At 41.3% G+C, this 23,213-nt stretch overlaps 1 protein-coding gene and 1 long non-coding RNA gene across 2 annotated transcripts; both read left to right on the plus strand.

The window, feature by feature from the left end:
- Nucleotides 1-504: 504 nt before the first annotated feature.
- Nucleotides 505-2,494, plus strand: LOC310940316. The gene is made up of 3 exons (XR_014593070.1): nucleotides 505-759; nucleotides 1,880-1,997; nucleotides 2,149-2,494. It is a non-coding gene; the product is annotated as an uncharacterized lncRNA (long non-coding RNA).
- Nucleotides 2,495-4,926: 2,432 nt separating this feature from the next.
- LOC310939809 (protein transport protein Sec24C) lies at nucleotides 4,927-22,496 on the plus strand (the record flags this gene model as incomplete). Its single annotated transcript, XM_083904653.1, has 19 exons — nucleotides 4,927-4,980; nucleotides 5,307-5,360; nucleotides 5,466-5,577; nucleotides 5,829-5,956; nucleotides 7,081-7,216; nucleotides 7,322-7,431; nucleotides 12,250-12,362; nucleotides 12,436-12,627; nucleotides 13,036-13,132; nucleotides 13,274-13,378; nucleotides 13,964-14,131; nucleotides 14,677-14,773; nucleotides 14,859-15,007; nucleotides 18,228-18,366; nucleotides 18,675-18,796; nucleotides 19,153-19,332; nucleotides 19,427-19,603; nucleotides 22,020-22,109; nucleotides 22,206-22,496. 19 exons carry the CDS (start codon nucleotides 4,927-4,929, stop codon nucleotides 22,344-22,346), a joined length of 2,364 nt encoding a protein of 787 aa, XP_083760779.1. The 3' UTR covers nucleotides 22,347-22,496.
- Nucleotides 22,497-23,213: the final 717 nt, after the last annotated feature.

Below are 23,213 nucleotides of genomic sequence, written 5' to 3' on the forward strand. Positions count from 1 at the left end.
GTCTGCATTGCCTGTTGTGGCACTATGGATCTTCTGATTTCAGGTCATTGCCATAAATACAACTATAATTTTCCACTTTATGAACTGTCTCAATATCATACTCGTCAGCATAGAATAGTGCCATAATGTTCATACCAAGTACATTTGATCAAATTCAGGCAGATGACAAGATGAACGAGTCTCATTGAAACAAATGTAATCAGGCTCAAGAGAGCGTAGGAGCACATTCTAAAGTTCAGTTATTATAAAGAGTTGAGGCTGAGCATCCTCTCCTCAGACAGGTGTCATACCAAAACCAGCCTCTGTAGCCATCAATGGGTAATTCCCTGACAGGTGAAAGTCCTTCCCTATTGGTTGTTTTTGTAGCGTGCTCCATTGGAACTGGATCTGGTTCTGGGTTGCACTGCAAAGCCCCGTGAAGCAGTTATTCCACCTCAACCATTAAAAGGTCCTGTGAAATACGAGAGTGCAGGCGAGGTAGGAAGAGTGGAGTCATGTCAATGCTTCGTGGATGCACAGCGGAGCACAGTGTTTTACACAAACTTCCAGCCTCAGAGGATTTGTGTGTCCAGTGGATATATTTTATGTATGAAAAAAATGTGCCGGATAAAGTCAGCAAACGTGTGTTTGTTTGTTCGCACCACTTTGCATCAGAGTGTTATGTGAACCTCGGTCAGTACAATTCTGGAGAAGCAGAAGACTGAACCTGAAACGGGAGCAGTACCAACTGTCCGTGGGGAGACTGCAGTGGAACAAAGTGTAAGTATACTTCGCATGCTTAGTTTGTCATTGTTCGCCTAACGCGAGCAATGAAAGTCTTCGCGGTGTCAGTGCAGTAGGCTGACTGAAATGTACTGTGGTGTTTTTGTGCTCTGGGAAATTGGCTTTAGGTTTGTATGCTTATTAATCAATAATTAAGTGTCATGTTTGTATGCTTCGATGCTGGCACGAGCAGAGACGTGGCCTCTGGCCTAACAAACAGTAATAACTTCTAATAAGGTATGTTTACTTTGTCATTGCTCGTGTAACGCCAGCTAAGGCTAAATGCGGTTAGCTTCAGAAGCCCAAGAGTGACGTCTGTTGTTTTTAGAGACTCACGGAAAGTGTTTTCCGTGTCAGGTTAGGTTAGTGGGTTGACTCGGTGAAATATACTGTGATGTGTTTTTGGGGTTGGGGAAATTGGCTTTACGTTTGTATGCTTATCAAGTACTGTATGCTTTGCTGCTAGCACGAGCAGAGACGATGATGTAGCTGGTCATGTATGTAAATTCCTATGCTAGAAAAACACCTTGAACGCACCAGTTACGTGCAGCTAGGGAGTGACATGTGTGAATCAATAATATGAGCAGCGAGCAATTGAAAGCATGGCAGAAAGGTAACAAAAGAAGGACAATATCAGTTAACTGGAAACATTTCGGCTTCATTTTGAAGCAAAAGTAAATTGTTTGCAAAGTTTCTCGCGCTGTCGTGTCTGCTCCTCAAGGCAACACGACCAACTTATTCTATCATAAAGTGCTCTATGACGAGGCGATAAAGCTCGTCAGTCAGCGCCACCACAACACAGTCCTCTATTAAGGACACTCTTTACCATGCCGTGTTTATTAATCGTGATTTCAATATCAATCAAATTAATCTTTTTTGTTATTACGTATGGACATACAGCCACACCAAAGTAAGCCAGTTATGCAGCCAAATAATGTAAATCATTAATTTAAAAGAAACCGACTAATGTTTACATGTTAAATACAAAGAGGTGATAAAAGAATTCCTACATTTGAAAATAAATCGCCATTGTCTGAATATTTTGGGAATATGTACAATGTGTTCTTATTCTGATTTAGCATTGTATTCTTTTGCCTCCCAACACTTTACCTGGCAGGAATGCACTTCGATTAAAATACAGACCGTCTACAGGAAACAAACTGATGGTGAGCTGCTGTTCAAGTGGAAGAAAGGAGAATGCACAGCAAAGCCAGTGAAAGAGCAACCAACGTTCAGTAAGTTTTCTTTTTAACTTTTTATTGAAAGTCACACTAAAAAATGTTAAGGTCAGAAAATGTGTGTAAACAAAACAAATATATAAATTACACTAGTAAAATAAATAAACACAACAAATTAAATACAATATTGCACTTTCTATTATTGCAGACAACGTGGATGAAATAGTGGACCTGGTGTTGGAGAAGGTGTTTCTGGAGCCTGGTCCATACACAGATGCAGTTATGAGAATGTCCATCCCTGAAGATCGCTCTGCACAGTTTGAGAGGCCGGACAAATAGGAGGTGATGGAGCGATTTGTGACGAGGTTCAGTCAAGGGCCGGTCTGAACCCCACATAGATGTCTTCAGCCTCAGGGAACTCTCTCCGTAGCACCACACAGCTGGCAGTGGCACACAAAGTTTTCCTCCCAGAAAACTGTAACGGCTGAACAGAGTGTGTATAAATGTTTAGTTGTACATGTACATTTTTTACTTTAGTTTAGTTTACTGTTTTATTTCTGTCACATAATGTAAACATGTCAATAAAGTGTGCTGAGTGTGAATTTGAGTTTGTTCAGAAATGTAAATGTGTTTGATATGTAACATTTTAACAATAGTCAAACTACCTTTAGAAATGGAAAATAAGGAATGGAACAAAGTTGCAAAATGTAATTTATATACGTGTATTGTTACTACAAGAACAAAAGAAAATACAAAAAGAACTTACTGTTCATTCCTCTGATGCGTAAAGGCCCAAATTAGTAATAAGTAAACAAGTAAAAAAATAACAATAGTAAATTAAAATAATGATAGCAATAAAAACAATAAATAAAAATAAATAACCAATCAACTTGCTGCACACCTTGCAAAAATGTACAACATGCAAAAAACACTAATAACACAAAATCAAAACAAAATACTCTTCTTTTTCAAAGAACAAAACAGTGCTATACTCCCTCAGCACAACATTTATCATACAGGACTGCAACTCTGCTGAAATGTTTACGTGACGGCAACACGTAACGCTTGTGAGGGCAACACGTAACGCTTGTTCAAAGTATGAACAAGTGTCTTGAATCCTGGGTTGCTTACTGATGCTTACATGTCCCCCGCTACCATGTCACAGCCTCCGTTATCTCCTGATGTCGTGGTGGGATATGGGGCAGCATTGTAAAGAGTCTCTCAATGTCAGAGCGCAACCCCACCACAGCACTCCGAGTTGTGGAGATGTCCACTCTCGCACTGAACATTCCCCATGCCAAGGAGAGCATTCCAATTGTCATGAACGTGAATATGTACTATATCCAGTGCAGCAAGGCACAAGACTTGCCACTTTTCTGTGCTGTGCAGTAGTTATTAACTCATACCATTTGAGTATTCCTGATTTGATAAATAATTGATTTGTATGTTCTCTGTAATTGGCATAATGTATAATTCTCAGAGCCCTTTTCTGGAGTATTAGCAGTGGGTGTGTGTTACCTTTATAAGTGTGTCCCCAGACGTCTGCACAATATTGAAGATGAGGAGAGATTAGTGTGCAATACAACAGATTTTTTTGTACCTTCCAAAGTATGGACACACTTCTGGCCAGCTTGCTTTTTAAGTGTCTTATATACGGCTTCCAACTTAACATTTCATCAATAATCACTCCCAACACTTTGTGCTCATTAACCCTTTCAATTTCCACTCAATTAACTTGAATGTTGATACTCTTCTTGTATCCTTTTATCCCATACAGCATATATTTAGTTTTCTCTAAATTTAGTGATAGTTTATTTATGTTGAACCACACATGAAGTTTGGCCATTTCATTATTGACTGTTTCCACTAATTGATTCAAATCATCCCCAGAGCAGAAGATGTTTGTGTCATCCGCGAATTATATTAATTTCAGAATATTGGATACTTTGCATATGTCATTTATATATAGTATTAACAGTTTTGGACCCAGAACTGACCCCTGTGGGACCCCACAAACTATGTCCAAGCACGTTGACGTGTTATCACCTATTTTAACATATTGGGATCTGTTGTGTAAGTAGCTCTTGACCCATTCCAGTGCTATACCTCTGATACCATATCTCTCTAGTTTATCTATCAAGATATCATGGTTAATGGTGTCAAATGCTTTTTTAAGATCTATAAAGATCCCTATTGAATGTAGTTTTTAGTCAATTGCATCAGTGATGATCTCCACTCACTGACTCAGTTAAAGCCAGAGCAGTTGAGTGGTTTCTTCTGAATCCATATTTGCTATTATACAACAGACTGTGTTTGCTGATGAAGCTGTCTAACCTGTTGTTATATCATTTCTCTAGGATTTTTGACAGTTGTGGTAGTAGAAAGTTTTTGATACTCTGGATCAAATACTTCCTTCTTCTGATGGTTTTTCTCAGCAGTTTTTATTTTTTATTTTTTAACTCAATAGTTTCCATTGTAGAGCTGAGTATTTCTTATTCCAGCTCCAGATTCAAGCTAATTTTTGAAGCCGTTTTTTCCCAGTGCTCTGTTCATAGTATCTTGGTTTTTCCAACAATGCAGGTCTAAGTAAGTTTTGATGTTCAACACACTTGACAGTCTTATTAAACACCTGAAGCTCATTAATACAGTGATGCATCATCTTGTAGTCTTAGTCATGATTTTGCTCACAGTCAGGTTGCAAAAAAACTGTCATAGTTTACCAACCAGTTTCAAAGAAAGCTGCTCAAGTATGTTCTTCAGTTAAAATATGCCCTGTTATTATTTACCTCTAGTTTATATTAAATATCAATCAAATGTGAAGCTGTGGACTTGGATTATCCATAATCAACCACCACTGAACTGATGGCAGGACAAACCACTTTTTGACTCATCAAAGAGTCAGAAAAACTACACAATCTAAAGCTGGAGTCCAAAGCTCTCTGTCCTCAGTCTTTGTCTTTATTTCTTTGCTTTCTCCTCAGGAACCATGAAGGAGATTGTTCCCAGTGTGGATCCACCGGACACAAACATCATTCCACAGGTCGGGAAAGTATGTTTTACACTGTTGTAATGAACTGGTGATTAGATCAAAATGTATACATACTCATTTTATAGTGCTATAAAGCAGAGAATCACAGCAGAGCCTCATATTAGAGAAGCTATAAGCATAGAAACCGCTCTTGTGGAGACTTACCTTTATGTTTAAAAAGCAGTGACTCGGTTTTGAGATATTTTTGTATTGTTTCAAAAAATCTAATTATTTGATTTTCTCTATTTTTACAGGAAGTGTGTCTTATAAAACTTCTAAAAGTCTATATAAACAGAGAACATTGTATGTAAAATAACTTTTCCATGTTGTCTCTGCAGTCTCCTAACTCTGAATCCAGATATGGTCTGGACCCAGAGCTCCTGCCCAGTGTGGTACGCTCTTTTCTACTGTCCAGAGTATTATCACAACACGCCGTATCATTTTAAGGCTATTATTATTGAGTTTGTGAAAACTGAGTTTTCCTCTCTGTTCTCCAGGTGGAGGTGATTGCACAGGACAGGGCAGTGTGGGAGGACAAGGTTTTTGTCTCGGAGCATTTTTCACATCTTCCTCCTCTGGCAACTACGTCCTGTATCATGGAAGACCAGGGTGAATGTGCAACAATGTCATTTGTATATATTCATGTAAATATTTTACAATGTAAAATTTTACATTGTGATGTAGTTTGAGACTTTGACAATCAGATCAGCCAAATCAGAAGAAAAAAGCTTAAAGGTCCAGTGTGTGAAATTTTCCCTAACCCAAAGCAAAAGCAGAACCAGAATTTTGTTTTTATTTTTGCAAAGACAAAAGAAGTGGTGTAACTTAGTGTTGTTGACTGTGTCACTGTTGAACTCCAGGTAACACCAGTCCTTGTGTGATCCGCTCCACCTCTTACTGTGTGCCCTGTGAAGGTCAGAGCGCCCTGCTGTGTCGTCTGCCTCTGGGAGCTCTGCTCACTCCTCTGGCTAAACCAAACACTGGACAGGTCAGACCTTTTAGCTACTCTACTTAGATCAGGTCTCAAACTCAAATGACCTGGGGGCCAATGTGCATCTATTGTGGTCGAAGAGAGGGCCGGCCTAGAGAACAAAAAGTTCAACTGTTCACAATATTGCATCATGATATCACATGTATACTTAATAATACTATTTATGATACAAAATGAATGTATTAATATCAAACCGACATTTATTTTAAATTACATAAATAATAGTGTGGACAACTGTAATTAAAATTCATACCAGGAGCGGGTTCGGGCACAGCCATTCATGGCCCTAACAAGCATATTTATATATGTAATTGAATGTTGTATGATACATTTAATAATGGGATAATTATGACCAAATATCTTATTACTGTTATAAATACATTGCGAGCAAACATATATTATATCACCTCTCTGGCAGCTGTGCCTCAGCTACACACTGTGTTTAAAAGACGGTGAGGTCGTGGGCCATGTTTTCATTATAACATGATATTAAGTGGGGGGCCACATGTAATCAATTGGGGGGCCCCGCCAGTTTGAGACCTCTGACCTAGATCATAATATTATAGTACACAAGGTTCCCACGGGTCCTTGAAACCCCTGAAAAAATCAATTTCAAGGCCCTTTTTTTGGAAATTGCCCTGAATAGACATGGGTCATTGAAAGTGCTTGAATTTTGTGCAGGAAAGTTTAAATTCAGTTGATATTTAGGTAAATGTCTCCCTTGTTTGTTACGACGCCACCTACTGTTTCATGCCCTGCATTGCTTGATGTACGTACGAGGCCAACACAGAACAAACTTGGAGTCATAATTACGAGCGAAGTTGTGGACACTGTCCAGTGTCTCTCTCCAGTGTTGATGTGAGATTCCATGCAGAACAAGGAGTGAGTAACATTAAGCAATAGATCATGTGATGCCTGGGAAATGAAAGTTCCAATGGCTAAGATCCCGAGGACAATCGCTTCTGTAGAATCAGTAAAAGCCATGGGTGAAGAATCCGTGTCAACATATTCACTTCTTGAATTTAAGGGAATTGGTCCTGGAAAGTACTTGAATTTGATGTCAACACTGAGTACATTAATAACGACAATAATGGAGCTCTGTTTGTGTTGGTTGTCTCCAGAAGCCCATCCCAGTCTGCAGAGAGCCAGACTGTATGTTGGGTTGTCGTAGTTGTGGAGCGGCCATGTGTCCGGGGATGAGCTGGCAGGAGTGTGGTCAGAGATTTTACTGCCCTTTCTGTGGTCAACTCAGTGAAGGTAACACACCAGCAGTCAAATGCTTCACATCTTGAAGTCAAATGGTTTTCTGTACCTGTCTTGTGTGTGTGTATGTGTGTGTGTGTACGTGCGCGCGTGTGTCAGTGCCGTGGCAACACTACCAGCCCAACAAAGGTGTAGAGGGGGCCCGGATCGATAAAGACAAGAGACCTGAACTCAGCATGGGATCCTATGAGATACTTGGTTCAGAGAGGGTATGTTTCACCTCCTCCTATAACACTCATATTATATACATGTATATCTATATAAAACAGCTCTTAAACATGGACTTTAAAGTCAAACAAGCACAAGAAGCAGCAGTCTGGATATTGACATTGCAATAAAATTATATATATATATATATATGTATATATATATATACATATATATATTTATAAATATATATATGTATATATATATATACATATATATATATATACATGTATGTATGTATGTATATACACTCAACAAAAATATAAACGCATAAAGAAAAACTTGTAGTTATTGTTATGTGACAAAACAGAGTAACTATCCAAAAATAACAAACTAAAAATAACTTTATCAATGAAGTGGCTTTAATTTGCGAGCATTAGGATCAATTTCAAAACAAAAGTCCTGGAGTAATGGCAGGAAGAACACAATGGGGGTCAATGATCCAAGTTCACAAACTGTTCACAATAACGTGTGTGTCCACCATTAGCCTCACGCAGAGCGGTACACTGGCGACGCATGGACATCACCATGTTGTCGATCGTGGCCTGGAATGATCGTGGAATGATGCACATTCAGTTGTGTTGCCACAGCTGTAACGCTTAACCCAGCACTCAGCATGCCAATGGCACGCTCCCTCATGATTTGTGACATCTGTGGCATATTGACAAGTGACAAAAGTCCACATTTTGGTGTGCCCTTTTATTGACCAGACCATAAGGAGTGTCTGTGTACTGGTCACACATATTGACCACCACTCTGCCATGCTCCATGACTCACGTGAGTTGAAATACTCAATCTGAGATTGTAGTCAATAGGAGTGGCCAAGTGACACTGGACTACTGGGTTTGAGCAAAACAAATCATTCCATAAACAAATGCATCAAGAATCTGAACAAATGTCATGACATTCTATTTTTGTTCACGATTTCAAGTTTGTGCGTTTATATTTTTGTTGACTATGTATATATATATATATACACACGTGTATTTATATATTTTTTCTGTGTGACTATTTTTGAGGATTCCTAAAACCTCACATAATTCAGTTTGAACATTTCTGCATTGAAACATCTAAAAATGTCATGTGCTTACCAAAATCTTTCCAACACTCTTTACGTCTAGAGAAATCCATATTTATCTTCAAGGTAACAGACCGTGTTTCATTTTGGTTGACATTTAGACTAAGGTGCAGACTTGACGGTACATTTGGATACTACTATACAGTAGTTATATGTTCTGTAGCTGTGAGAAAGGAAATATTCAGTACTGTTAGGGCCTGATTTACTAAGATTCCAAATAGAGAGCGCTAAATTGCTTGCGCGAGCAGAAAGACTGCGCCTGTTACTGGATTACGTTTTGCGGGTGAACTACTAAGATTGCAGCCGCAATTGACTACAGGCGCAGAAGTGGTTAAGACCGCCCTATTTAAATGAGGATTTTGCGCTAGTCAAGAGTTGTCCACATGGAGAAAGAGCAAACTCAACGGAAGTGCAGAATTAAATTTGAAGCCACTGAACAGAAAGTGACGTTCTGCGATGAGCAGATAACTGGGAGCGAGGCATATATGACATCCTTGTTCCCCGGGTCCATAGGACCTTTTTATATTATTATTCTTATTATAATTCTGCGTCTGTATTTTGGACAGCTCCATCATTACCTGATGTATCAAACAAAGAAAACTATGGACTATGGATGTTGCCGTAAAAAAAAAAAAAAAAGGTCCTGCGCTCTCCTCCTGACTCACCTGCAGCTCACTGACAGGAGCCAGGAGCGCTCTGCAGTTTCTCTCAAGATTACACATAGGTCTAATTTCAATGGATGAGTGACTTTTTTGTCAATAAGTAAATAAATAAATAAAGCGGATCATCACAATGGCTTTTTAGTCCCAGTCCGTCCCTGGTTTCATCTGTGTTCATTCAGTCGGGGTGAGTTTCCATTACGCGTGCCAACAGCCTTTGATCTGACTTCAGAGGCGACGGGACAATCGATATAGATGATATATCTATAGCTGATTCAGATAGTTACATTAAATAGTGATTGTTGTGATTATTTATTGCATTTAAATGTGCCTGGAACTGGAAGGTTTAGGGTTAGGGTAACCTGCCTGTGAGGTTTTGGTGACCGCCTGCGCTTCGCCTTGCACCAAGAGTAGACCAGGGGCCTCATTTATAAACGTTGCGTACGCACAAAAGAAGGCATACGCCACTCTCTACGCAAACCATGGGATTTATAAAAAGAGAACTTGACGGGAAAATGTGCGGTCCTCCACGCCAACTCTGACCCATGCGTACGCACATACCTGGGGTAAAGCGAAACTGCGCCACTGATGGCAGAAGAAAGAAACGGGAGAAATGTGTGAAACTGATCGTGTAAAATAAATTATAAGTTATATTACCTCCCATATATGAACAGTTTATTTGCAAGAAATGGATAAAAACAACTACATTTCTACAACGAACAAACAAACTAACTCCCTGGAGTGCACACGGGAAACATATGATTTAGGACAATAGTCAGACAACAGTAGGGCAAATTATGTATTCACTGATATGAGGGTAATTCTAACACGTGTAGCAGATACCTAATCGATGGGCATATAAAGGCAGGTACTCACAATGCGTCATGGCGCACAATGCTTTGGCACTGTTAGAGGATGTGGCAAACGGAAGGATACGGAGGGAGCGGAACTTCCGAGACGAGCTAGATCCACTGGCCAACAGTGATGAGTGGCTGATGAGCCGTTTCCGACTCCCACGAGCTGTCCTCTTGGATCTGTGTGTGGCATTGGGCCCAGCCTTAGAGAGGAGCACCCACAGAAACCACGCCGTGCCAGTCCCGCTCCAAGTGCTCACAACACTCGGGTTTCTGGCGACAGGTGTTGTGCCAATGTAGGTATCCCCGACAGAAAGTGTTTACCCTGGCCGCGGAGGCGGAGGCGGAGGCGGAGAAACAGTGGTGCGCTTGCTTTCACCCAAGTAAATTAAAACTACAAATTGCATTGTTTAATGATTTATTTTATGTTTACTTCACATACTAGTCTATAACCTCTGGTATTATGAACAGCTTTCTTCTATTCTAGCCGAAAATATGGGGGGATACAAATTATGGCAGACAGGTAAACAGTCTGAAATAATGTGTTTCCCCCATATCTTTGCCAGACGTTATAGAGTAGTATGTGAAGTATACATAAAATACATCATTAAACAATGCAATTGTTTTAATTTACTTGGGTGAAAGCAAGCGCACCACTGTTTCTCCGCCTCCGCGGCAACACTTTATGTCGGGGATACCTACATTGGCGCGACACCTGCATGGGCGTCCCCCTAAACCTCCGTCACCTCTCCACTCAGGAGGGATTCCCCGATGATCCCCGCCAGTTTTTCATCCAGCGGGGTGAGCTCCGGTTGGCCTGTTCCTCGCCCGTGGCACAGACGCTCTGCCTGTGTGACTCCAGGCGATTTTTTGCGTCTACTTTAATGTCTGATCACTTTTTTTTCACCTCGGTCACACTCCGACCTTCTGATGAAACAGCATTGACATTATCCGCCACATGCTGCCACTCTAGAACACCAAACAATAAAGACTTCCTCTTCTCCACCTCCCCGACAAGTACTTCCACCTCGTGAAATTACGTTATTTGGCCTTTCTCTCCGATTTCTGCATGATTTCAGTCATGAATCAATATTTATGAGGGGCGTTTCTCTGAATATTTATCGGCAAATATGGGCGTGGTATGACCCGCAAACAGGTGCGCCACATTTAGAGTGGATTGTGATTTATAAAGGGAAATCGGCGTAGGATGTGCGTGCGCACTGTTTTATAAATCAGGATATTTTTGTGCGTAAGCACTTTCTGTGCTTCGTGCGTACGCCAATTTTGACGTCGGTCCTACGCACAGTTTTATAAATGAGGCCCCAGGTTAGAGCTGGACCCGTTAAGGTAAAGCGGGGTTCCCCGTTCCTCCGGTCTTAACCGGGTAACATAGGTATGACCCCTCCTTGAACCACAAACTGCAGACCAAGGTAAGCCCATACCAGTACAAACATACATTTCTCCTATGGATATCTATATTTAATTTATTCAGATATACCAAATAAGAAATGAATGTGCGTCATCTCTTAACGTGTAGTTGAACATACTCTGGAAAAGTGTAATTTCCTGATTTACAAATATAATATAACTATAAATAACCGCAGCCATGCGTGCGCACCGCTGTGCCAGTTAAGACCTGCCTTTCAAACGTGCTAAATATAGACAAAAATAAACACCGCAATCAGTTTCAGGTTTGATAAATCACTTTGCGCGTGCTAAAATAACATATTTACATTTTGTAAATGCCCCATATTACATATGCATTAAGGCAAGAACGCTAAATGGGTTGCGAGTGCTATTTTGCCGATCTGAGGGACGCACTCCTCGTTGCGCCCTGTTAGTAGATCAGCATCAACGCAAATCTGCGTGTGCAATCCAGTTTGCACACGTTTTTGCACACGCAGAGCTTTAGTAATCAGGCCCTTAGTGTTCAGCCCGTGACCAAGCGGAAGGGAATTGGGCTTGTTACTGGTGGGGGCTATAAGCCCAATTCCCAAATTCCAAATTTGTGTTGACGACCTATAAGCTGAAAGTCTTTTGTTTTGCATTTTATTGTGTGTATTTCACCTCCCACACATAAAATTACAACAGAGTGAAATCTCAGTTTTTCTATCAATGTTCTAACATGACTTTATTGTCGTCTGACCTTGACGTTCACATCACTGTTGCCTCATGTAGAAAATAAACAAAGGAAAGGTCCAGTATGTATGATTGTTCTTTGTGTGTCAGGGTGAAGCTGCTGCTCTGCTGCTGGCCCTAGATGTGTCGGCCTCAGCGCTGAGAGGAGGACATCTGGAGTTTGTAACACAACAATTACACATGCTGCTCACCTCTATGAACAGGTACAATACATAGATTTACACACAAACACACACCTCTATGTAGAACTGAAGCATTGTCATCTTATTGACACAGGGAGGGTGGTGATGCCTTGTCAAGTGTCCGCATTGGCTTGATGACGTATGACAACAGGATCCACTTGTACGACCTGAGCCCCACTCTGTCCCGTCCACACATGCTGGTCATCACAGACACTGAAGAGCTGCAGCTTCCTGTGAGGGAGGGGCTTCTGGTGTCCTTTAAAGACTGTGTACACAGCATCCAGAGGTACCAGATGTTCACTGTTGTCAGTGCCTTTACATGCATGTTAAAATTGCATTTTAGTCCAACTAAGAAAATAATGACATGTAATCATGTTAGTCTGACTAAAATTGAGCCAGTCTTAGTCGGACTAACATACCTGGATAATGCGATGAATTACTCCTGCATTTAAACACTAAATGGGACTGGAGTCATATACATCGTCCCCAGACGACGTATAAGCTGCAGTACTGTAGCCGGAAACATACAGCAGCGTTTTATTTCTTTGGAAAACACGACGACCACATTCTCATTTGTATCACAATTAGCATGTACAACAACATGTAAAGATCACAGGAAACTGATTCAATATGCACTAGTTTATGCACTAGAGTGTGCTGTTATTTGAATTGTCTACATGTTTTGTGTGTCTAGTGTGTTGCAGCTTCTTCCTCAGTTCAGTGCAGAGTGTGATGACTCCAGTGGAGTTCCCATCGAGCTGCCTGTCAAAGCAGGACTTACTGTACTGCAGGTTGGTTTTCAGAGCACTTTAAATCACTCCCTGTGCTCCATCTATTACAGCTGTCTTTTTATTATTTTACTGACAATTGAAATTGTATTTGTCAAAAACAAAAATTAATAAATGTGTTTTTCTTTTGTGTTGTGTTCTTAGGCTCTGGGTTGTCCTGGTAAGCTGCTGATCTTCCATACGGCCTCCTTTATTGAGACAGGACTCACTAACTCCTCCTCAGGGCTTTTTGGCTCCAATAAACCAAAGGTACATAAAACCACACACTTATATACTGTACTTTGAAGTGTGGACAGAAGGACAACAAAGTGTGATGGGAGTCCATGGAAGACACTGTGCCACCAAATGCCAAGAAACCTCATTTCTCATCAGCTCTAGTGTTTGCTCAACCATTAGCTAACTGTTGACTGTTCTGGAAGGGAATAAACTGGATATAAACATTTGCAGAGTGTGTAGGTCAGTGTACAAGTGCCTGAAAGCTGCAGTGTGTTGGTCTTCAGGGGGCAACTCCCCTGGTTGTGAAAATAGGTCTCATTTTAAGTCTTTATTTTTTCACTTGATTCCTGACATTAGTCAACATTTTCCTAGTGATTTTTGGTCTTAATCGCTCATTCTGGCTCTTCTTCAATACACCATGATGTCCATTTTGTAAATATTTGTCCCATTTATTGTAAATCACACACTAAAACATGACATTTACTGGGGTGTGAACTTTATGTGACTGGCGGTTTTACTGTCCACTTGAGAATTAAATGACAATTATTAAGAAATGAGCAATAATAATATTTTTTTCCAATATATCTTCACTTTCTCTTCCACATTTGTCCTTCCCAGTCCATTTTCCAGCCATCAGAGCCAGACATCTCATTGGCCAAGGAGTGTGTCCGTCAAGGCTGCAGCGTTCACTTGTTTGTCCTCTCCCATCAAGATGTGGGCGGAGCCTGGCCAGGACACATTCCATATCTAACTGGTGGAGCTCTGCACACCTACAGCCATCTGCAGGTATTTCAGCATCTCCTAACACTTTGTTGAAGTGCACAGCATGAAGGAGACGTTGTCATGAATATTTATATTTATATAATTACACTTTCTTTTAAGTTTATCTTAGCTTTAGCTTGGACTTTGTCATGAATGGTCTTTGAATTTGATGTGGGGACCCGGATTATTAAACCTGTAACATTTTCTCAGATGGAGGTGAAAAAAAAGACAATGGCCAAAGATAAAGGCCAAAAACAATTGTAAAATATATGGCTCATAAATGGAGAGATTACCTCAGGTTGAAATCAATAATTGAAAAAAAAAAAATGCAATTCTCAAATTGCAAAGACTGCAATGAAAAACCTTAGCATTGGTCGTAGAAACACTCATGGGTAGAACTGTAGTTTTGATATTTTCTGTGTTAAGTTAAGCTAACGGGTTGCTCTTCATGTAAGTTTGGACAGGTGTCAGATAGTGAAAAACTAAATGGCAGCTTCAGCTTGTCAGATGAGTTATCATTGACTGTATGTCTTCATGTAGATTGTTGTGTATGTGATTTTGTCTTTCAGGGAGAACTGGACAGAGAGCGTTTCAGCTCTGATCTTAACAAAACTGCAGAGATGGACACCGCCTACAAAGCAGACCTCAGGATATTTGTCAGCAAAGGTGAGAAAATACACTGAGTTATAATACAGCAAGTAAAACGTTTATAAAACACCAGAAATCCTCATTGTTGTGTCTGACTCGTCAGATTTACGTGTGTCTGGCTGTTACGGACTCTTCATCCCTGGTCCTAGCCCAGGCCAAGTTACCATGGCAAACCTTGATCAGTGGACAACACTGGGTGTGGAGCTGGCCCACACCAGAGCTCTGGATGAGACGAGAGGTGTAGCCATACAGGTGGGCCATTTCATTCTACTGTTTGATTTATAGTGCTGCCGTAAATCACATACTGAGGACATATTCAGTTAAACTACACTAGTCATTTCACACTACTTTACTGGTGGAGCCTTGGTGTTATTGCAGATGAGCCTTGGCCATGGACAAAAAAAAAAAATTAAAATCTATATTTAAGGTCACAGAGTGGTCCTGTTGCACATAAATGTTAGTGATGGAGGTCTACTTACACATTAACTTGTTTTTCTGGTCAAAAACCTCCTAGTTGCTGTAAACGAGCCGATTGAAATCCTCTTTTCTGACGCTTTTCGTCAGCCGTGATGTTTCAGAGTGAACTTTCACCCCCAGAAAACTTGTGGGCTTGTGACTGGCCAGTACTATTCAGCACACCAGCTCGCAGATGCGCAGCTCCCCCTTTTGGAACGGTGGATGCACTGCTCCTGATTATCAAAACATCATTTTAACAGTGTTTAAAAATAGCTTCGTCATGACTCCCCACCGCAGTCCCTTTTATGACTTTGACCTGGAGTCAGACCCAGAGTCAGAAGACACTGTCGCTCGCGAAACACCTCCACAACGGACGTTATTCTTCTTCTGCGGTTCAATGTACGCAACCGGATGTGCCCGGACTAGTGCCCGGAGCAGGACGATCTGCTGTTCAGGATAACCGCTGTTAACGTAACTATTACGGGATTTTCAGATATCTCGTTGAGCCCCGAGATTACAATAAACAGTGTTCTCAGCAATGGCTGAACTGCTTGTTTCGAACCTTCAGGGCTTCATAAAGGTAATGACACTGATACACGCCAAAAAACAGTGTTAATAGGAACTTCCGGTCGAGTTCCGCTTTAAAACAAGTCTAATAAAAATCTGATTTTTACATTTTAATATATATGTTTTGTTTGTATTTACACAACACAAGCTAATGGTAATGACATTTAAAGCTGTAAGCAGCAATGTTCAGGTCGTCACAACCACTGTGCTGCCAGCAGGTGGCGCTGTGCCCTTGGCTCACTTTTAGTGTTGCTAAATTAAAAATGGATGACTTCCTTTTGGGTAAAGTTCATGTTTGTATACGTGTTCAGACTCTGTCTCTTTTGTCATGTATGAAGTTTCAAGCCGATCGGTCAATGTACGGTGAAGATACAGGGCACTTCCTGTTTGATGGCCAATGGTTGCTGTGGCCATGCCCCTTTGAATCTGTTAGACCTTTTGATAAGTTTCTCTATCTTTGATTTGTCTACATGCCAAATCAAAAATGGTGGATTTAAGGTCATGGTCCCAGTGGACTTCTTTGTTTTTTGTCTTGGGCTGTGACACGTTTCCACTAAGTTTGGGAAGGTGCAACTTTGTCCTACAGGGTTTCACCTTCCCAAACTTAGTGGAAACGTGTCACAGCCCAAGACAAAAAACAAAGAAGTCCACTGGGACCATGACCTTAAATAAGCTTACCTGAGAAGGTAAGCATGTGTAAAACAATAATATTTATTTACAGAAAGGTATAAACAAAAAGCGACTTCAATAAAAGTAGGAAGTGAGGGGGGGAAAGTGAGGGAGTAATGCCGATGCAGCTGTGTCAGGTTCTGGCGTGGATTGCGTTCGAGCAGCGATTCTTCATAGAACAAACTCACTGGTAGTGGAGGAGTCAGCAGGAGAAGTTCCCAGGAGAAGAGGGAAGACTGACGACGACCAGTGGCTCTCGGCGGTACAGGAGACGTGGTGACCTGGAGCGAAGAAACGCGAGTGAGAATCCAGGAAGACAACGAGTTTAAGTGACAGCAAGTTAGAGTGCAACTTTACCAACTCATGTGGAAAAACGATCTGACGCTGGTGAACGGGGCGGCTCCGCTTAAGAGTCTTCCTGATTGCTGATCAGCAGCAGGTTAGGCGGGGTCGCGAAGGTGTAGACGATCACCAGCGCCTTCAGGGAAAGTAGGTCAGCCACGCCCCCTGCAGAGAGAGAGAAGGAAGAGCACAGGGCAGCAAAACAAAAACAAAACAACTACAAACTAATAAAAAGTGTTGAAGGTGCAGGTGAGATCGTGACAGTAAGTCTTAAAGTATAATATACTTTAAGACTTACTTTAGTAATATGTCATATTTTGACATTTACTATACTTTAGTATCAAAAGTAATTTTCTGATATAAAATGTATAATACTTTTATACAAGTAAAAGTATAAAAAAAAGTAAATTGTCTTTCTACTGGAAGGCAGCGTGTGTGAATGTGTATGAAAGATGTGTGAAGAGACGAGAACAGCTCTATATAAATGCAGACAATAATACCAACTCATCTTTGTTAGTAATGAGTAACAAATATAGTTAGAGGAAAGGTAGTGGAGTAAAAGTAATATAAATAAGAAAGTAAAATAACGATGTGAGTTTTGTACTTAAAGCGGACCTAGAACGGAAGTTCCAATTATTGCTGTTTTTTAGTGTGTATCTGCGTCATTACCTTGTTTAAGAAGCCCTGAAGGTTCTAAACAAACAGTTCAGCCACTGTTGAGAACGCTGTTTTATTGTAATCTCGGGCTCAGCGAGATCTCTGAAAATCCCCTTATAGTTAGTTAAACAACGGTTCTCCGGAACAGCAGATCGTCCTGCTCCGGGCACTAGTCCGGGCACATCCAGTTGCGTACATTGAACCGCAGAAGAAGAATAACGTCCGTTGTGGAGGTGTTTCACGAGCGACAGTGTCTTCTGACTCTGGGTCTGACTCCGGGTCAAAGGTCGTCAAAGGGACTGCGGCGGGGAGTCGTGACAAAGCTATTTTAAACATTGTTAAAACAATGTTTTGATAATGAGTAGCAGTGCATCCACTGTTCCAGAGGGGGGAGCTGCGCTTCTGAGAGCGGGTGTGCTGTCACTTCCGGGTTGAGAGATTTGAGTCTCAAGACTCGCGGCTGGGAAACACCATCAGAAAAGAGGATTTCAATCGGCTCGTTTACAGCAACTAGGAGGTTTATAACTAACATATATGTGCAACAGGACCACTCTATGTGACCTTTAAATACAGCAACTATTTGTACTTTGTCTTTTGGAAGGGAAAATACATTCCAGGAATTCATTAGGTCCTCACATCACTGTAATCATTTATATCAGTATTGAGATAATTGAACAATGCGATGCATTTCACTCATGTTTGAATCTAAGAGCGGGTCTTTGCAGAAGTTTTGCAGTGTTTTTTACAACAGTTTGTCTTCTTCTCCTCTGGTGTCCTGCAGACTGTGTTGTCTTACTGCAGTCAGACAGGAGACAGAAGGACCAGGGTTCATACTCTGACACTGAGATGTTCTCGTCACCTGAACGACTCTTTCCGTCACTACCAGGCCCAAACACTGCTCACCCTCTACTGCAAGAAGAGTAAGTTCACCTCGGAACAACAGCATCAGAAGAACTTCAGATATATGAAAACAAATGGTGTTTTTATTTGATGAACTTCCACATTTTAAAAGAAAGTGTGTGGTTTTGGATGTTGTCAGAGCAGAAATAAATTGAATGAAGTTTAGCATCAGTTTATAGCTGTTATTTAACTGAACTACTTGACTTTGATCTTTACTGACACAGACTCTTCATAGCTTGTAAATGTTTTTACTCACTGTCACTTGTAAACATCATCAAATGTCTTTATACTGTCTGAATTAACTCAAGATTTGATTGTGTCCATTTAGTGTACTGTGCTGTGTTGGAGCGCCCTCTACAGGAGCTGAGGGAGGAGCTGCAGATGGAGATAACAGAAGCGCTGTCATTGTACAGAAAACACTGCTCCTCTACCTCTATCTCTGCTGGAAAGGTGAGTATTTTCACTCTTAAAGGTGCACTTTTGTCAATGTCAAGGGTGTCCTTCTAGTGGGCCAGTTCTGGCCCATGGGAGGCCACTAGAAGGTCCAATCCAGCCCCAACCTGAATTTGTGTAAACTACTGTTATAATAACTCCTACTTTAGTTTCAGGAACACTACATAGATGTGTAGTAACATCATTTCTAGATCTTGACATGTTCTAATGTGAAACAGTAGAATTTTGTGACTAAATGTTTTGTACGTTTGTAGATCCACTGTCATGTGTGTGTGTGTGTGTGTGTGTGTGTGTGTGTGTGTGTGTGTGTGTGTGTGTGTGTGTGTGTGTGTGTGTGTGTGTGTGTCCTGCAGCTGGTCCTTCCTCAGCACCTGCGAGCTCTTCCTGTTTACATCAACAGTCTGAGGAAGAGTGAGGTTCTGCTGCCTGGTCTGAGGAGCTCCATCCACCAGAGACTGCAGCAGCGCTGTCAGGTGCTCGGCCTGGACACCTGCAGCACCGCCACACATTTCTACCCTGTTTTGCTGTCTCTGGTCAGTGCACGTCCACATCAGCATCTGCTCTAAAGATACTCTAAATGAATACATGAATACAATGACAGATATTCTCTTCTCTGTCTCTGGTCAGAACCCTGCAGAGCCCGAGCAGATGCTGCGCTGCAGTGGTGTCAGCCTGGAGCCCACAGCTCTGTATCTGCTCCACGCTCCCCTCACTCTGCTGCTGTGGGTGGGAAACCAGGTCCCAGCAAATGTCCTGACTCAGGTCTTCAACAGCAGCTGCTTCCTCTCACTGCCTTCTGGAGAGGTAATCTGGGATTATTCACACACAGGGATGAACAATAAGCCAATCAATATTTTCAACATCATTCAGGTTCAATATATTGATATTCCACTTCTATGCTGTATAAAAACGTTTTAGGTCACAACACATCATTGCTATCAATGTGCAGTGTTTGTTTTATGTCTATAACTTCATCTTTGACTCCTGACTGAACGATGCATTACACCACACATTTGAATTTTTACATTATATTTACTGACAGTTTCATCTTTCATAAACGTGATTGACCTGAACAACACTGTGTTTATATAATTATAATTATAATGTACATTAAAGTACATTTTACAGTGGACTTTTAACTGGATTAGTAAAAACTCAAATATTATCTAAATATTAATATATATATATTTATATATATGAATATATATCTCACGCTCCATCCTTCCCCCACTCATGAACAAGACCCCGAGATACTTAAACTCCTCCACCTGAGGAAGAAGGAGCTGAGCCGAAAGGCAAAGCTCTCGATTTACTGGTCAATCTATGTTCCTACCCTCACCTATGGTCTTGAACTTTGGGTTATGACCGAAAGATCCCGGATGCAAGCGGCTGAAATTAGTTTTCTCTGGCAGAGCGCTCCCTTAGAGATAGGGTGAGGAGCTCTGTCACCCGGGAGGAGCTCGGAGTAGAGCCGCTGCTCCTCCACATCGAGAGGAGCCAGCTGAGGTGGCTCAGGCATCTGTATCGGATGCCCGCTGGACGCCTCCCTCGGGAGGTGTTCCGGGCATGTCCCACCGGGAGGAGACCCAGAGGAAGACCCAGGACACGCTGGAGTGACTATGTCACTCGGCTGGCCTGGGAACGCCTTGGAGTCCCCCCCAGAAGAGCTGGAGGAAGTGTCCTGCTAGAGGGAGGTCTGGGCGTCCCTTCTCAGACTGCTGCCCCCGCGACCCGGCCCCGGATAAGCGGAAGAAGATGGATGGATGGATGGATGGATGAATATATATAATATATATATTTAAAGCCAGTCACTCATTTAAAAGTGTTCAAACTATGGCCTGTGGACCAATAACGGCCCTCGTCATTTTTTCACTCCTGCGTGGGTTAGATTTGGTTACATTTCCATTTAAAAATTACAATTGTGACAATAAATGTTACATTTTATTGTTACTGTTGATCACTAACCCCTGGAAATCTGTACTAGTGATGATGGGAATTCCATCACTTGGCTCGGCTCACTAGTGATGTAATCAACTAAACATCCAAACAACACTCAACAAAATATAAATTAGAGCTCTGGGATGTAGGTCTACTAGGTGGCTGTGGTGGTGATATACTGGCTGACGCTACATAGGAGCAGCAACAGTTGCAGGAGTTGACACACTGCAGTCCCTTGCTGGTCTTTTCTCCAACTCCATTAATTGCACTGTTGGATGATTAGTTTGCATATGCCTGTGCAGGTTGTTTGTGGAGCCAGCTCGGTATGACATTTTTATTTTACAAAGTGTACACTCTGCCTTTCCGGAGTCTAACACTTTAAAATGTGTCCAAATTTGACTCCTTTTCCTGCTGTCACTCATCTACGGTAAACTGGTAAAATCCTCTTGCTCTCGTCTCTCTCCATGCTGTGTGTGTGTGTGCTGCATGCGAGTGTCTGTAACCCCTCCCCTCCCCCTCCTGCTCAGTGGAGTCACACAGATGCTGCCACAGCCATACATGTTGACCAATGCGGCTTTAAAAGACAATGTTTTATTTCTCCTTTATTTAGCCAGGAAGGTCCAGAATATGAATGTTAAAAAGAGGTTAAATTAAAGGCATACTTCACCGATTTGAATGTGGCTTTGTATTGCTAGATTAGCACTAGTATTTTTTAGAAAATGTGCTTCCCTCCTTCAGTTTTTCCCTGACTTGTAAAAAAATCTGTTTTCCCTTATCCAAATGTGCCCTACCGTGAGTCAAATGACGCGTTTTGCATCACAGTCGGGCAAATTTGAAAATGGAAAACAGATTTTTATACAACTCAGTGAAAAACTGAGGGAGGGAAGCACATTTTCTAAAAAATACTACTGCTATTCTAGCAATACAAAGCCACATTCAAATCGGTGAAGTATCCCTTTAAAGTAAAAAAGAGATACAGTAAAGTGCACAAGGATACAGGCCATAGCAACACAATGCTTCATCTGAACCCTGAAAAACCAACATGTTTCTGTCATGACGGTGTTTAAAGAAGGCAGCTCTTTCCATGTCCATGTCATTATCACCTCAAAGAATCAGACAAGTGGGTTGATTTTTTTTTATTTAAGTAACAGATGAATATTAAATAGTTTTGTATTTGTATTTGATTTATTAAAACTAATTTTCACTTCATCTCACAATCCCCCAGTGTGTCCTCCTGACCCTCAACAGGTTGATTTGATCATCCATGTGTTTGTTCCTCCAGACCAAACTGCCGCCTCTGGAGAACCGTCTGTCCGTCAGTATCCGATCCCTGATCACCACACTGAACTCTCAGGCTCCCTGGGCTCGTCAGGTGAGACACAAACACTCCTCATTTCAAACTTATACAAACCCACTTATAATAAACCAACGCTGTATGTCACACACACACTGTGTCATTGTCGCTCAGCTGTGGGTCGTGAAGCAGGGTGACACCTGTGAGGAGGCTCTGCAGCGCCACCTAGTGGAGGACAAGAGTCCAAACGGAGGAGCGTCCTATGCAGACTTTCTCTACCATCTTCACGTCAACTCAGTGCGTCTGCTGCACTGACCAAATACATTCACAACATCCATATATAAATATATATTTATATGACTATGTAATGCCTGCTGTGATGTAATATATGATGAATCTGTTTATGTATGTCCGTGTCTCCTAGCGGTCTGGTTATCCCTGCCTGAGATTATGCATGTGTGTGTGTGTGTGTGTGTGTTTGAGATGCATACAGTTGTGCATAATCTCCTGTAAAAACTAAAAGATTGAAGTGAACCACAGGGTTTGAAATGTTTTTTTGTTTTTGTAATTAACTTCATTCAGCAGTCACATATTAACATCAACATCAGGAAAACTGTCTAATGACTTGTGGATTATATCGTTAATCCTTATGTTGACAAATCTTCAAGAAACTTCACACATGAGAGAAGAGACTCCATCAAGACATCAGCACATGAAAAGGGCATAGCGCCACCTGCTGCGAGGGCCAGCACAATGCTATTATTATTATTATTATTATTATTATTGTTATTATTAGGCTTAGTGTGCAAGAGATACTAATATTTATTGGTGAAACTGAAGAATGCTTCAGCTGTGATCCCCCACGAAGCAAGGCCACCTCTTACAGTATATGGCAAAAATGACATATACAAAGCTTATTTTCATTATTCTAAAGCTACAAAAACCATAGTATTTTTATTTTAATGTGATTATACACTTGAACAAATATATACGTAAGCTCCTAAATGTTACACCGTAGACCTTTTGAGGTTGTCAGGGTGTGATGATCTCTTCACATGCACTCAGTGGCGGCGCGTTTTCAGCACACTCACCAACTCTCTCATATTTGACCGTATTAGGAGATAACACGCTGTGCACGCGGGAGGTGTTTCTCCATTACGTAGCCGCGCGCTGCTGTTGCGC

The sequence above is a fragment of the Microchirus variegatus genome (genome assembly GCF_963457635.1).
Source record: "Microchirus variegatus genome assembly, chromosome: 18".
Taxonomy (NCBI): Eukaryota; Metazoa; Chordata; class Actinopteri; order Pleuronectiformes; family Soleidae; genus Microchirus; species Microchirus variegatus.